This window comes from Cyprinus carpio, chromosome B14 (assembly GCF_018340385.1).
Source record: "Cyprinus carpio isolate SPL01 chromosome B14, ASM1834038v1, whole genome shotgun sequence".
Taxonomy (NCBI): Eukaryota; Metazoa; Chordata; class Actinopteri; order Cypriniformes; family Cyprinidae; genus Cyprinus; species Cyprinus carpio.
The window spans coordinates 10550395-10567029 of NC_056610.1; the positions used below are offsets into that span (position 1 = coordinate 10550395).

The 16635-nt window shown below is 38.3% G+C and overlaps 2 protein-coding genes across 3 annotated transcripts in view; one reads left to right on the forward strand and one right to left on the reverse strand.

The window, feature by feature from the left end:
- The window catches only part of LOC109070412 (pro-neuregulin-2, membrane-bound isoform-like), a 69603-nt gene extending 57829 nt beyond the window's left edge, over window positions 1–11774 (reverse strand). Inside the window, exon 1 of one of the 2 annotated variants that reach the window (XM_042738027.1) lies at window positions 9956–11774. In XM_042738027.1, coding sequence (XP_042593961.1) covers window positions 9956–10367 — 412 coding nt within the window. In that variant the 5' untranslated portion in view covers window positions 10368–11774. The remainder of the gene's footprint in view (window positions 1–9955) is intronic. The other variant, XM_042738028.1, reaches the window with a different exon arrangement.
- A 2913-nt stretch (window positions 11775–14687) lies between these two features.
- Window positions 14688–15951, forward strand: LOC109101665 (transcriptional activator protein Pur-alpha-like). The gene has a single exon (XM_019115063.2). It carries the CDS (start codon window positions 14793–14795, stop codon window positions 15624–15626), a length of 834 nt encoding a protein of 277 aa, XP_018970608.2. The 5' UTR covers window positions 14688–14792; the 3' UTR covers window positions 15627–15951.
- The last annotated feature ends 684 nt before the right edge of the window (window positions 15952–16635 follow it).

Sequence of the window (16635 nt, forward strand, 5' to 3'; positions counted from 1 at the left end):
AAAACTCTTAAGTTATCTGAGAACTGATTATTTAAATACTGATGCCACTAACCTGGAAAACTTTGGTTTTCTCATCATTTAGCGTACTCATGAGTTTCTTTCTTCTTTTGAGCACAAAAGATGATATTCTGAAGAATATTGGTAAACAAGCAGTTAACGGAAGCCACTGACTTCCATATCATGGATAATTACTATGGAAGTCAATAGTTAAGAGCTAATGTTTAGTTGCCAGTGCAAGTGATTATATTTGTAAACCTGCACATTTTTAAGGTAAACTGATGCACCTCAACTTCCTAAAGTTGCGTAAAACTAGTCAGTCAGATTGGAAAATGCTTTTTTAAAGAAATTGTTAGCATTATTTCTTTACTCTATTTGCACTATTGTTATTTTAAACAAATTGGATGCAGCTACCAATGCTTTGAGCAAACAAATTCTTGCCAATCAAGCAGACTAAATTAAACCTAAGAGGAAGATGACAGAGAGATGCTGCATGTTATTTGATAGTAGGATGATGCTTGAACTCCGAACCCTGCTGGATCCAAACACACACCATCAACCAATCAGATCGTCCGATCTCCTCCAGCCTTCCATCAAGGGTTGCGCTCTGAAGGTCAGCTGACTTGCTTTTTCTCACTCTCTCTCTCTCTCACACACACACACACACTTACTCCTTCGTTCTCATACATACACACACTCTGTCACCCCATCTTTCACACACTTCTCTCCCCTCCCCCCACGACTTGGTTTTTTGCCCTCTAGAAACGAACGGATCGCTCATGTCTGCTTTAACAAGTGCTGTTATTCAGCTTGCGCTATTTGAAGCACTCAAGTCAAACGGCGTAACACAGACCTGACTGCACACACATATATAAATGCAATTAATCATTACAGTCGAGCAAAAAAATATATAATCATCATAGTTTGAACCTGTTTATTATTATGAGACTGCAATTTCATTTTTAAGACAGAAACACCTCTATCTGTGCGTGAGATCAGTGTGATATCTGCAGCACGCAGCTGTCACCATGGTAACCACTCTTGAGAGAGAGAGAATGAGACAGTGTGAGAGAGAGACATAGACAGAATAATTATACAATTAAACAATTAAAGGAGAAACTAAAACGTTCTCCAGTGGACGCTGGTACTGCAGCTTCATCCGTCCCACAGTTAAAAGGAACAATGAGTGTAACAGTAACCTTTGACACCAACATCGCACAGTGAATAGCTTTCTGGTCTCTCCGTGTCTCCTGCCACCTCTCCGGGGTGGAGGAAATAAGAGTTCGCTACTCAATATCACCGGCAGCACACAATTTTGCTCAAGAGCCCTTGTGACTGCGAATTTGAAAGCACACTCACAAATATACACACACCTCATTCATTAGTGTTACAAAATCCATCCATATATTCACACTCTCGCTTTCTATTTCCAGTTTTACTATGTAGAAAATGCCAGAGCGGCCTGTATCTCGCTGCAAAACACTATTTAATATGTATGTGTGTGTGTATCTGTGTCAAAGACTTACTGTGTTACAATCATTTTTTGGACAAAACAATATTAACCAAATTCAGAAAAAACCAAAACAGCTTTTTATTTGCAGCTTTTCAAAAATCTTTGCGAAAATTACCACAGTAATTAAATGCTGGTTAACGCAATACATTTTACAGGAATACTAGCAAATACTAAAAGTAAATAAATAAATAAATAAAAACTTACTGAATACAGAAAGAACCACTATTGATGAATTCACTATTATTTTACAGCAGTAAGACAACAGATACCTGTAGTAACTGTTGTGTTTTGGTGGAAACTATAGGATCTATTTTTGTATGGTACTGTAAGATGAGGTACTGCGTGTGCTTTACACATGGGATCTATACTCCATAACACACTGAATCCCAATGGAGCCCGCAGAGAAAAACCAGCTGCTAATTAAAAAAAAAAAAAAGTTGACACAGCAGGTCTATCAGAGCCAAACGAGAAGAGCTTACATTAGCATCACCTCCACTACATGAGCACCTCATCACAGCATATTAACACTACCTGAGTTTAAGACTGGCAAAGACACTCATGCAAACTGTTTTACATCTTCTGAATCACTAAGGCCTGAAAAATACTACTCAAAAAATCCACTCAAGCACAAAAATACAAACATAAACTATACAAGCTCAACAAATTTTACAATGTGTCACACTGCATTTCCATGCCTTGCAGAAAGGGCTTTCAGTTCAGTTGCCAAATAATCATTAAGTTTACATATTTATAGTTAAAGCACAGCCAGTTTAATGCACAGACATTTAAAAGAAACTCTATCGCCCCCTTGAACACGGAGGTCTGTTACCACTACAGTAATCAGACCTCTAACAAATGGAAAAAGATCTAGTAAACAACATTTTATTCCAGCCAACAAACGCCCACAAAAGGTGACCCGCATGCAATGCGGCTAACCAGTTCATTTTGTTTCTAAATTTGTGTTTTTGTTTTCTTTTGACTATATTTCAAAGTATCATGTTGGTAAAGCATTTTCCAGTGCATTTTCAACATTTGCATGTGAACCCTAGTGTAAGTGGATTGTCTGATTGACTTGTCGAATAATTGAAAAGTGGAAGCACTGTATAATTAGAGGTTTATTCCCTGACGTTGATCAGCTGCATTTCTTAGGGTCATTTACAAAACAAGTGGGTAAATATATTACAGCCCTATGAAATTTATTTTTTCCCAAATTCAGTTTTATTCAGTTTTTCAACAAATTTCCCCTTTGATTATATATATATTGTTCTCTATTTTCATGTTTTTTATTTCTTTTTTATTTCTATGGATTCTTAATTTTTTAATTGAATTTATAATTGAATTTAAATTACTTTATAAAACAATTTAATAATTTTTATTCATTTAAATTTTAATACATTTTTACAATAATAGGGCTACGGAACCATTTGTTTTTTTTAACAGAAAATTTCTGTTGGTTTTAATTATTCAGAATTTCTGATTTAATACAAATGTATTATCAATTGTGGTAATCAAATATAAGCATAAAACATTTAACAGTTCAACAATTAACAATTCATTCTTTAATTAACAATTCAATCTTTTAAAATGAAATCAGATTAAACAAATTTTACAATTCCTTTTGCTGACAAAGTGCTGTACAAAAAAACAAATATTATTGTTAATATAAAAACATGGAAGGAGATTGGTAAGATATTCCTTAAAAGATGAAGTTAGATTTTAAAATTATTCATATTTTCTGAAATACACTGTACTGTAACATAATCATATATTTCTGTCATAATTTCTTCAAGTTAGACCGAAGTTTTATATTGAGGGATTGTCATGAACAACTTAGAATTTCTGTGTTTATCTGACAATAGTTTCGAATTAAATGGTGAAATGCTGGTGAAGTGACTCTGGAGCAGCTCTGGAGATAAAGTTCACGTGTGCATGCCCTCATATAGTGAGGCAATGAATGCTGAAAATGCTTGAACATGTGCAGTAGATGAAACTACACCGCTCATTCACACAGAGACAAGCATACTTCATAAGTAAACATTCAATGTTCAAAGACACTAGTCCATACTGTGATTTAAGTGTACAGCCCTACTTGATTCATTCTTCCAAAATATTCCAAATTCGGTGACATTCCGCTCTATACATACTGTAATAAATCCGCAATTCTGTTCGCATTTTCCACTTATATGTGGTATGGGATGTGTAATAAGAGCAAACAGAGTGCAGAGATCACAAAATGCTTTAAAAAAAAGTTGGAATAGTTTTTACTAAAAAGTTAAACAATGTTTGGACCCTCAAAAAAGCATGGATAAAGATTTTGCAGTGTAAACTAACTAAAGCGCTGCATGCTTATTAAAAGACAAGTGCTAAAAATATAAAAAAAAATCTAGAACTCACTAATTGACTAGCTGAGCATCCTGACCCATCCTTAGTTAATATGGCCACCGTAAAAAATAAACAGACGCAGCATGTGTGAAAGGGGCCCTAGTGTGATTGTCTCAGAAATGAGCTCGGCTGAGTCGACCTGCTTACCTGAGTCAATGTGTTTCTATGAGTTCATTTCAATTAGACATTCCTGACACCTCTCTCAGAGCTGAGGATAGCGTGAATGAGGGCTGAGCGAGAGAGAGAGCAAAGTGAAAGAGAGAGAGAGAGAGATGGGCACAGTAAGTGATGAATAGTTGATGAGATGCTCGCAGGCAGAGCAGAAAGGGGAAAGCTATTCTCTTTTACTCTCCCTCCTCCCTCTCTTTTTCTCTTTTTCTGGTGTGCAGCCCCCCCTCCCCCTTCAGTGCATCTGGTTTTCTCTTTCTAGCACTCTCGTTTGCTTACCTTCTCCCCTGTTCCACTCATTTTTCCGCAATAGCATCTCTCCCGCGCTCCCTTTCTCTGTTTCGGTAATATCTCCCCTCCTACTTTCCCACAGATTTGTGATATCAGGAGAGCGCTGGCTATAGAACAAAATATATATTACTTTTATTTTCATTTCACGTGCGCTTTGGCTGAATTCGTGACAGATCCACCTGATTTCTGTCTCTCTGAATGGACTGTAGGAGAGCGCTGGGCGAATGGAGAGACAGACAGATTCTTCTGTCTTGTGCGCATACAGTGGGGTCTAAAGGTCTGAGAGCTTCTTGAGTGGTGTCATTAAAACAAAAATGCAATATAGGTTTTTAATTTTCGCTCAAATTGTCATGTTTCATTTGCAATGTTAAATATTTTGCGACATACAAAACACCAAGAAATTCAGGTTATTTTTTATAAAATTTATTTGTTTATTGTCACTCAAATTCTTACGTTATTTTATTTAATGCTTATATTAATTAGAAAAATATCTGCATTTTTGCTGACTTTTGCATTCTGTCATTAAAGAAAAAGGGTGACATATTGTACATAATATTAAGAAATTCAATTGTTTCTTTTTTTTTATTGATGTTGGTAATATAATTTAAAATTAAATATGGTTTAAATTAGAAAAAAAATGTTTGCATTTAAAACATTTTTCAATCATAATATCAATGTTAAAAATAATTATTTTTGCAGACTTTTGAATTCTTTTGTTAAAGCAAAAACTGCATCAAAAAGAAATTCAGGTTATTTTTTAAAAATATGATTCCTTTTCATACAAATTTTTGCAAATTATTGATTTTAATCTGCATTTTTGCAGATTTCTGCATTTTCATTAGAGAAAAGGGCAACATAGAAAAATATTAAGAAAGTCATTTTATTTTTTTATTGATATTTTTTATTTCACCAAATTCTTTCTTTTCTTATTCTTTCTTTCTTTCTTTCTTTCTTTCTTTCTTTCCTTTTTCCTTTTTTTTTAATTTTACTCACATTCTCATGTTGACAATCTGTTTTGAAATGAAATTTTTCGTATTTAAAACATTTTCCATTGCAAATGATCAACAGTAAAATTCTGCACACTGCACACTTCTGTCATTGAAGCAAAAGAGCGACAATATAAAAAAATGTTAATTTTTTATTTAACTTTTCACCGAAATTATCACATGGATATTTTGCAAAGAAAAACTATTTAATTTCAGTTGAATGCAAAAGATTGCATTTTTCAGGCTACTGCAGTAAAACAAAAGACCAATGTACAAAATATGAAGAATTTTCACTCCAGATCTAATGTTGGTCAATTAATTTGAAGTGACAAATGTTATACAATGTCATAAATAAAACATACATTTGGACCTCACTGTACCACAAGACCCAAACAGGAAGTCATCACAGATATAATTACATTCCTCCATCCAGTACAATCAGCAAAAATGAACTGCTGTCACGAATTGCGTAGTGAGCGTCTGTGTACCAAACTGAAGCCGCGGGACTTCCGAGAAAGTTTGTGTGCACGTGTCAAGGGACTGAAGATAAACTAAGTGCTGTTCAATAATTCAGTGACTGGGTAAAACTCAACTGTCCTTCTGCAGCTTAAAAGACATTCACTGTCTCTATAAGCTCCTTATGAAGCTCCATTGCTCCTCTAACACAACTTCATACAGCATCTACACATCAGATTAAAAAGCACCAGCTTCCTCTATAAGGGCTGCTCTCCCCCGGTGGGAGATTTGCCTGCATTACCATAATCTGACCAGTAGGTGGGGCTGTTTCTGTGACGCCGCCTCTGATGTTCTGCATGTCTTCATGGCTTCAGGCGCTGTGCAGCAATGTTTAACAGACTGCAGTGAGGGAAAAGCAATAATGTTGCAAGCATAAATGTGCCGCTGTTTGTGACAGAATATTAAAACAATGCGCAATCAATACATTCATTAATTTTTCCCATTTCATATCTGAGCGCCTTTGATACGGGCTGCTTTTTATCTGGCGTGAACATGCCGACTCGACTGCCCTCGGCTTTCTGTTCTGTGTGTGTTTGAAAGAGCACATGGAGAAGTTACTGTGAAAAATAAATCAGAGGCAAATGAGAGAAAAAGGAACACGGTCAGCTAAAACTCTGCACTCTAGACTGCAGCCTGCATAATTCATACGAGCTCCAGATCTCTCGCTCTCTCTTTCTCTCATCAGCACTGACACACACACACTTTCTCAATCCTCTTCCTCTCCTGCAAGCACATTCAAACTTACAGAACGTGTGTGTGTCTCTCTCTCACTTTCTGCTGCAGAGTTCAGGGTATGGTCACTCTGATCAGTCACGTTTAGTTCAGTCACACTGGGCTAGATGTTCACTCATACCCTGTATGTCTGTCCATCTCTGTAGTCTGTCGGTCTGCCACGTCTTTCAGTCTCAGAGCTGGATTGTAAAAAGCGCACCGGTCTCTGTGGATCAAGACTGCTCTCATTTTCTTTCTAACAAACAGCAACTCTCGCCATGTGACAGGCTTTTGCGCTGCACATTTTCCTAAAGGTATGCATTAAGCTTTCAGATTTTACTGGGTAAATCCTCTTAAAATCACGTGACCTCTTTCACATACACTATTTCTGTATGACACTTCTTTCCTATCTCCCTTTCCCCGAATTTTTTAAAGTAAACAAAAGCCATTTTCCATTCATTCACAAGTCAACTCATTCATATCGGCTCAGCGACACATACAGTGAGCCAATTTCACAGGCTTGGATATCATTTTCTCAGCACAGAATTGATGTTTATATATGCCATTCATCATTCTAAAAACAAATACGTAAATATAAAATATAATTATCTAAATGTAATATTTTGTAGCTTGATTGAAATGATGACCTGCTATTTTAACCAAACTATAAAACAATATTTTATATTTAGATGTTATTTTAAATAAACTTGAATTAAGAAGGCCTTTATCCATAAACTTAATTTTTTGCTGATTATCCCAAAACCTGATTATATTTGCATATGCAAATCCTGTTTGTATTTATAGACATGCATATGCATTAAATTACATTAAATGTTATTATATTATATTATATTGCCAAGAGGTCATTTGCACAGTGGGGAAGTGGGCATATATACATTAAATGCATTATTAACTGTACCACACATTTTTGTCTGTGTCTCAGATATACAGTGTTTCCTAAAACCATGACTGTGTGTAAAGAACAGGACAGGAAAAAAAAAAAAAAAAAAAAAAAAAAAACAGAAAGTCCTTGTAATATAATTTTAGGGTAACATTATTACTAATTCAATAATATGCCATTAGACTAAAAGAAAAGACACACAGAAATTAAAGAGAGAGAACACTTAAGGCTCTGTCTCTAAGCGATGGAGTTATTCCAGCAAAAACTCATAATTTGTGCATATATGTCAACTGGAGTGGAAATCACAATGAAAAAGAAAAAATGCTGAGGCTAATATCTCAAACAAATCAACCAATCAGGTGCCATGTAAAACCCTTAATTTTAACCACACCTCCTCTGAAGGTCACTTGAAAACCATTAACCAATTTACAAAGGCAAGCTGCAAGCAATTTGAAGAAATATAATATATCTTTCTTAAAGCACACTGAGACCATGCCTATTTCTAATTCATAAAATGCAAATATAATACAATGAAAACATCATTAAATAAAAAGTCATTTTAAATTAAAGCACGTGCATGTCATTGCACGCTATAAAACATTCAGCAATATGTCAGATTATAACAGAGAAGGACTGTGAAGCCAGAGCTTATCTGCATTTGAATGGGAATCCCTTTCTGTAGGGGCCTTGCCGCTGCCACCTGATCCTGAACCAACCACAGCCAGCAGATTTCCAGTTTCCCATCACGTGGTTTCCTGATGCCAACCCAAAGCTAACTGATATGCTGCCGTCCGCATTATTTTCCACACATTTCCCAGGCCCAAACTTCACATTACCCCAATGGCCAAGAGACATCTGATGCTTCTCATCATACATACACTTACAACATCATGAGAAGGTTAGAGACCAGCATGAATCATGGCACATCATGCTGCATTATGTGAAATCACGTGTTTTAGATGAACATGGGCAACTCTTAGCCCGAAGATTCATATACATTGCTTCATATTGATTGAACTCAGTTGCCTGAGAGTACAGAATAATGGGTCATTTAATGCATGTCAAGATGATGGTCGTGGCAAACCGTTTTAACATTTATTTCTAACTAGTATGTTTCTATGTATTATTTCTAACTATTCTAATAGCCTACTTATTCCAATAGTGATTAGAAACAATTAATTTAATAGGATTTATATTTGCTTATTTGATATTAGAATTTATTCCTATTCTACTAATCTCAATAGTGATAAATTACTATTGTTAATTTTTTTTTTTTTTATGTTTTCTGTGGCGATCTGAGGTTTAGATATCAACTAATAATTTTAAACTAATATGTATTCCATTCGTTGGTGGTTCCTGGTACAATGTAATAGCTATTCATTTGGTCTAGTTAACTATACCAATAATTAGAGAATACAGTTTTCCTAATACTAGACACTGGGAAAAAATGCTGGTGTAAGATTTGCTTTTAAAAGAATTTTCACTCAGAAACTGATAGTAAATTTCAAAGCAAGGAACACATATAAAAATGTGACATTCTGAAGTAGAAAGACTCTGGTAAGCTTTATTATTATTATTATTTAATAATCAATTTAATAATTTATTATTTACAGTGTAGTACTGATTTATTAGAGCGTATTAGAATTTTTAAAGAAAACATTTAATCTTACTAATAAGTAACTATGAAGTGACTAATTGACATAATACAAGTAAAACATGCAATTCTAACTAATGAGATGAAAAGTTACTATAAATTATTGGGATATAAGAGAAGAATAGTTATTTGCAAAACTAGAATATGGATAGCGATAACTGGAATACATACTAGTAAACAGCAGATGCTTGATATCTTAAACCTCAGATCCTCATACAAAATAATATTAAAATGTATTACCAGTAACAATGGTACAATATTTGTCATCATTTGGATATTTGTCAAATATATATATAGATACTGGTCACTACGCTGAACAAAATGGTGTTAACTTTGAAACAATTTTACAAATAATTACAAAGAAACCGCAAGTAACATTAAATTAAATATGAAATTTTAAAGTAGAAAGACTGAAATAATATTCTCTTGTAAAACATACTCCATAAATCTAATAAATAAATAAATAAACAATGTATCAGAACACATACGTCTTTCTAGCATCTACTGAACTGATGAAAGTGAAGAACTCATTAGTCAATATTAGTAATTAGTTCTCGCTGGTTTAACGGAATAAATGTTTAAACGGCTTGCCACAGACGTGGTCAATGCCTCTCTCTATGCCTGTATGCTTGTGTGTGTGTGTGTGTGTGTGTGTGTGTACTGGTGTACACCTAAATGTTTATAACGGTGATTAGAACAATACTGCAGAGACGCCCAAACACAAGCGACCCATCTCCCGTTCTTCTCTAGAGCAAAACGCAACGTTGAGATGCTCTCCGAGAACGAGCCGTTATTCGTTAACAATGAAGAGCCACAGTCACAGTGAATAAACTTACCGCAGTCTTCACACAATATGCTCTCCACATCTTTCTTGAGGGTCTTCTCGGTGCTGTCCAGAGGAGCAAACGACGCTTTGAATACTAAAGGCTCCTCCGTAGGGTCCATGAAAAAGATATATCTGTGGTGCTTCTCCACCGCCACGCACGGAGCCTCGGAGCCGAATTCCCCGATGGTGACTAGCTGCTCGCGCTCCAGCCCGCCGCTGTTCACCGGCCACACGTTCAGCACTTTGACATTCACACTATAGGGCTCCACGGAGACGTTCTCGGGAAGCGAGCTCACCTCGCCTTCGATCACCACGGCCGATCGGTAAGCCTGGTCCTGCAGCGAATCCAAACTCGGGGCGTAGCAGGCGAAGGAGACCCCGATGACGAGCATGGAGAAATGCACCGGATCAAGCCTCCTCATGCCGTCTGCTGTGGCTCAGGGGCGGCCGGCGGCGCTGCTGCAGTGCTCTCGGGGCAGAAGGTGCTGGGGGACTGAGTGCGAATGGGCTTGCGCAAGTGTCCATGCCATCTGCGTGTACTGCTTTCCCCATGCACTTGGTGACGGGGAAACACCAGCCGCTGAGGAACCGGAATCAACCCCGGTCACTGCTGGGCTGCTGCATTCTCCTTCAAAGCACAATCCCTAAACTCAATAAGCATGCATGCATAAATGACGCTCCTTTGCTGCAAGACGCTCCTCGCGCACACACTCCCTCTCTCTCTGTCTCTCTCTCTCACACACACACTGTCTCTCGCTCTCTAGCTAGCTATCTATCCAGCCAATGTCATCATCACCATCATCAATATCGCGCGGAAGGACAGAAAGACGCCTCGCTCGTGCACACAAAAGCGGCGGAGATGCGAAAAAGCTCCAAAGACGCGCTCCGCCGCGCAAACGACGCGCTGCTGTTCGGCTGGGCGATGCAACAAGCGCGCGCCCTCCGCTCAGCGGCTTTTACGTGAGCAGATCTCAGCCGTCTGCTGGAAGTTCTGGCGCAAATGTGCACTAATGTCACGGGAGCGTCCGACCGACCAGCCAGCCGTAGAAAGAAATCCCTCGAAAGCAGGCAACCTGCTGGCGTAAATGTGCGTAAATTGTGTTAATACGCCGCGCGACATCAACTAATAGAGAAACGGCAGTCGGGCCACCGCGGCAGACCGCTGACGCGATGACTAACGCTGCGAAAAGCAGCTGGAAATGCAATCGATGCCTGGTGAAAAGTGCGTTTGCCGTGATTTTCTACTCGAGAACAACCCGCATTCAGGTCACATTCACCATTTTGCCCCAAAAAGCGATCCGCCACGCACCAAGAAGAAAGATACACAGCAAACCACCGAGCATCCTATCAGCCATATTTACCCCGGCAACAGGTCCTGCGGGTATTTGCCATGTACCCAGGGCTCTATAATAAGAAGAGGGGACCGGTCATTGCGCCGTCGTGACAAGTCAAACTAAGTGAACAGAATGATTCGACACAGTCTGGAGGATTATTTTGTGCACGGTTTGGACTGGGTTTTTAACTTGAACATTAGGGTTACATCATGCGTAAATGCGTCGCGAGAGAACGAATGTGCCATTGCCATCCTGTCCTGAGGCTGCTGTAGGGCGACATCTGCAGTCACAACGCGAGTGTGTAACGCAACAGAGAAATGGGCTGCGAACACCTGTCTCGCTCCTGACTCTCGTCGATATTGTTTTAGCGTTTGCTTTACTGGGTCAATGACGAACAAGAATGTTCGAGATGGCAAGAATCTAGTTTAAAACACAGGCACCAAGTTTTTTCAATGTAATCTTTGTATTCACGTTGGATTTTTGAAAAACGTTTATACCATTTTCGCCAGAAATTTTTTTAATGATGGCCATCGTTAAATAAAAAAGTAGCCTACTGAAATACTTGATCTCGAACTCCATTATTGTCAAAAAACGTTTATTTTTGCGGTATTTTCATTTTTTTATGTTTTAATCTTTATTAATGTTCAAATTATATATATATATATATATATATATATATATATATATATATATATATATATATATATATATATATATATATATATATATTATAATTTGGATTATATTTATTTAAAACAACATTATTAATATTATTAGTTACTAATTAGTTATTAGTTACTATTTATTAATAACATTTGTTATCTCTGAGTCTTTAAAACAAATAAGTTACTCTATTTGAGCATAATAAAATGCGCCTTTCATTAAGGAGTCAAAATAACTTACCAAAAACTGAAAAAATGTCTGAAAATTATCAGAAATTATTTTTATACAGTCTTGTTTAAGAAAGAATATAATTAATATTTGAACATTTTTGACCGACAAATGAAAAGTAACTGTGGCATAACCAACTTGCAGGAGCCATTGTTGTCATGTGACAAGAAAATCAACATAGAGGACCCTCATCATATAACTTTGTAAAATATGTTTGAAAACATTGCTATTTATAAAATCAAAGTGATATAAACCGACATGAATTCAAATACATTTTTGAGAATGCGTTGACTTGTTTTATACTAGAATGTTAAAAGACTGTTCCTTTTATCACCTCTTTATTATCACCTCTTTATTACTTACACAGTTGCCTAATAAATGAAGGACACACACACACACACACACACACACACACTCACTCACTACCAGGGGCGTTGCACAAGATCCTGGGCCCTATGCATAGGCAGTCCTGATGGGCCCCCATGACCCCCCAATGAAAATATCCAAGTAAAATAAAATATATTCCAGACTTTTCAAGGGCCCTCTCTTCCTTTGGGGCCCTGGTAATAAGTACTGGTTTTACCCCCAGTCCTACGCCCCTGCTCACTACAGTGCAAGTCTCAGGCTACTAGTAACAACAGCCAGTGCTCCACACAGAGATCTGATCTCACCATCATCCAGTCCGTCTGAAATTACATGAAGAAACAGAACAAATTAAGGCAGACTAAATCCAGAAGAACTGAGGCAACATCTCCAAGAACTAGTTTTTCAGGTAGCTTTGCAAGTAGGTCTCTTGAAGCGTCCTGGAGAAATTTCCACAGTTCTTCCGGATTTAGTCTATCATGTTTTTTTTTTCTGATTCTTCATGAAATCCTCACTAGGTTATTAAAATTAATGGCAAAAGGAATGTTTGGAAATGTAACCTGATATTTCCTTCTGACAAACTACAGCAAAAGATAGAAATAACTGGCTTAAAACCATTTTTCTTTCTTTCTTTTGGGTGAAAATGCTAGTGGTCTAAGACTTTTGCACAGTAGTAGCACTGGTTTGGGTGGTTTATGGGAGGATACAAATTTGTATGGATATGACAGAGGTATTACAATGTAAAGGTGGTTTTTGAAGACACTGCCTATGTCCCTGTAATTCAAATGGCTCAAAAAACATACTAAATGTTTTTTTGGAAATCTAAAAATGAAGAAAGTTTTAGGTGTAGGGTTGGTGTAGGGCGACAGAAAATACAGTTTGTCCAGTAGAAAAACCATTACGCTTATGGAGAGTGTATAACTTCTACTTATGCTTTTATGCATCCTCAAAGCATTTAGTGAGCAACAACCTCAGAATTCATTCACTCATAATAAAGCTGGAAAAATTCACGTGTTGACAGTCTCTCCTGTGGGCGCGGCGCTGTCGCTGTCCGTGGTGCTGAACAGCAAACAGATGTGTGTCTGTTAGTCCATAACATTATCATCACTAAGCCCTATCATCTACTCTGTGACTGAGTAATTTGACATCTTATTAGTTTTAATCTAGTTCACTTCACGGTCACTTTTTATTTTTTTTTTTTTTTCCAACTACGCATACTTGTAACAAGATAAATATAAGAGGATGTGTGAAAATATATAACAGTAATAAAACACAATCACATTTATTAGCCTATTCTTTCCCTTTCCCTGTCTGTCTTTCACACACACATACACCTATTAAACACATGCAGACGAGTCATGCTAATATGAGAGATTATCTACATCTGGTGATGAACAAACAAACGAAAAAAAACAATGGCTAAAAACTTACAAAGAATGGCAAAAAAAAAAAAAAAGATCCAAATAACTTAATGAAGAATTTTACTGCTTTATGCGCAATCGTAACGCTGATGTGACTTTTACCAACACACTACTGATCTGAAGAATCTCACGGACTGCAGAAATAGAGCCCCTCCACCAGAGGAGACTTCAAGATGAGCTTGTAAGACGCATGTAAGAACCCTTTCTGTGTGTAGGGTATATACAGAAGTTTTTCTGTAAAAACATCATGACACAAAATAAACGAGCCGCTAATCTTTAACATGAATCTTCAACAACTAGGAGTCTACTACAAAAAAATGAGTAGGACAACCAGGTTTGTACATCGGAATCCACAAATGGTTACAGAATGTTTTGTATTTGTAGTTGTATTTTCATATAAAATTTTGTTTATGTAATACTATTCCTTGCAAAATCATACATTTATAAATGTAATTAGCTAAAAAAAAAAAAAAAAAAAAAAAAAAAAAAATCCAAGAAAGAAGCTGAAATAGCCTACATTTGAATCCTTTACATAGGCTAACACTAAACATTCAATTGCTTTTAGGACAATCAAATAGTGGTATACTTTTAAGAATAATATAATACGCTTCAGATTATTTCAGAATGTCATGTGGGCTATTGTAACCCTCTAAAAATATTTTGTTTATTGTCTCTTTGCGGCGCATCTGTTCCAAGTTGAGGCTGGTCGCGGAGGTTGCGTCTCCTCGTTCCGGGAGCGTCTCTGGCAGCAGCTCTCGCGAGAGTTGTGCGGTCGCTCGGCAGCAGTCGCTTTTGCAGCAGGGAGACGGAGAGAGAAGGTAAGCGGGGAGGCTGCATCATGGCGGACAGAGACAGTGGAAGTGAGCACGGTGGATTCGCCACAGGCCCCGGCCCGATACACGCGGGCGCCGCGTCGCGGCTCCAGCACGACACGGAGGAGCTCGCCTCGAAGCGGGTGGACATCCAGAACAAACGCTTCTATCTGGACGTGAAGCAGAACGCCAAAGGCCGCTTTCTGAAGATAGCAGAGGTCGGGGCCGGGGGAAACAAGAGCCGCCTGACTCTCTCCATGTCCGTCGCCGTGGAGTTCCGCGACTACCTAGGAGACTTCATCGAGCACTACGCCCAGCTGGGCCCCAGCAACCCTGACACGGTGCAGGACGAGCCCAGGAGGGCGCTTAAGAGCGAGTTTCTGGTGCGCGAGAATCGGAAGTACTACATGGATCTGAAGGAGAACCAGAGGGGGCGGTTTCTCCGGGTCCGGCAGACCGTCAACCGCGGGCCCGGCATGGGAGCCTCGCAAGGCCAGACCATCGCGCTTCCCGCACAGGGACTCATCGAGTTCCGCGACGCGCTGGCCAAACTCATCGATGACTTCGGTGTGGACGAGGACCCCGCGGAGCTGCCCGAGGGCACGTCGCTGACGGTGGACAACAAGCGCTTCTTCTTCGACGTGGGCTCCAACAAGTACGGCGTCTTCATGCGGGTCAGCGAGGTGAAGCCCACCTACCGCAACTCCATCACGGTGCCCTGCAAAGTGTGGTCCAAATTCGGCACGACCTTCTGCAAGTACGCAGACGAGATGAAGAAGATCCAGGAGCGGAGCCGGGAGCGGAGGGCGCGCGAGATGCTACCGGAGGGCCTGCACGAGGACGACGGGGACGAGGACTAATGCATCTATGAGTGCACAGAGCGAATGACATGATAATCAGACGTTACTGTAATGTGGAATCGATCTACACACACACAACCCTCACAGACTCAAACAGTTGCATCTCTTCACTCATCGCCGGAAGTTACCCACCATTTAACAGTAAGACGCTGCTTTCGACAACATGATGTATGAACCGTGTCCAGGATGGTGCAGGAGTCTGTGTATATCCCTCTTTACCCACGTGTGTGACACATCCAAGCTCTTGTGCACTGCAAAAGTCCACTTGTTTTCCAGTACAAATATCTAAATATCTTCACAACTATATATATATATATATATATATATATATATATATATATATATATAAGTTAACTTTTTTAAAAAATGTATATTTTTTAATGGTTTTATTTTATTATTAAATCCAAAAATGCACAATTTTATTCAGACCACTTATGACACAGCAAAGAATGTCAGTGCTGGAAATAAAAGAACATGCCTAGTTAATGGTAAAATGACACTTTATATAAAAACACATGAGTGGGGATAGTTGTAATACGATTCAATATGCTTTCTAAACACTTCAGCACTGACACCTGTCAGTCATGTTGCCGACTTGACAGCGGCCGCTTCGTGTAAAAACTGATGACCTAATGTGTTTTGCAGATTTTAAAATGTACTTTCTTAATTAAAAAAGTACAAAGTGAGGTGAAAATGCTGCTGATATTCAGCATGCACATTGGGGTTTTTAAACAGAGCATGCAAAGTGAGTGACGTCACTGTGACTTGTTGCTTATTGGAGCAGCTGACCCCACTCTTAGAATTCTGCTTGTGATGTAAATAATTTTAAAGATGCTGTGTATTTGACTGGATAACAAGATGGACCTTTTTTATTTTTTTTGCAGTGTAACTATTTCCAAAGGTGCAAAATGAAAAAGAGGAAGAAATATATAATTAGTGCTCACTTTTGACTTCCAGCACAAAAGCTATTATTTAGGAACTGTTGGAACCAAAGGTTCAACATGCAAAC

Excerpts from the sequence above, each read along its gene's own strand:
- LOC109101665 (XM_019115063.2), top strand. The coding sequence starts at position 14,793 with ATGGCGGACAGAGACAGTGGAAGTGAGCACGGTGGATTCGCCACAGGC.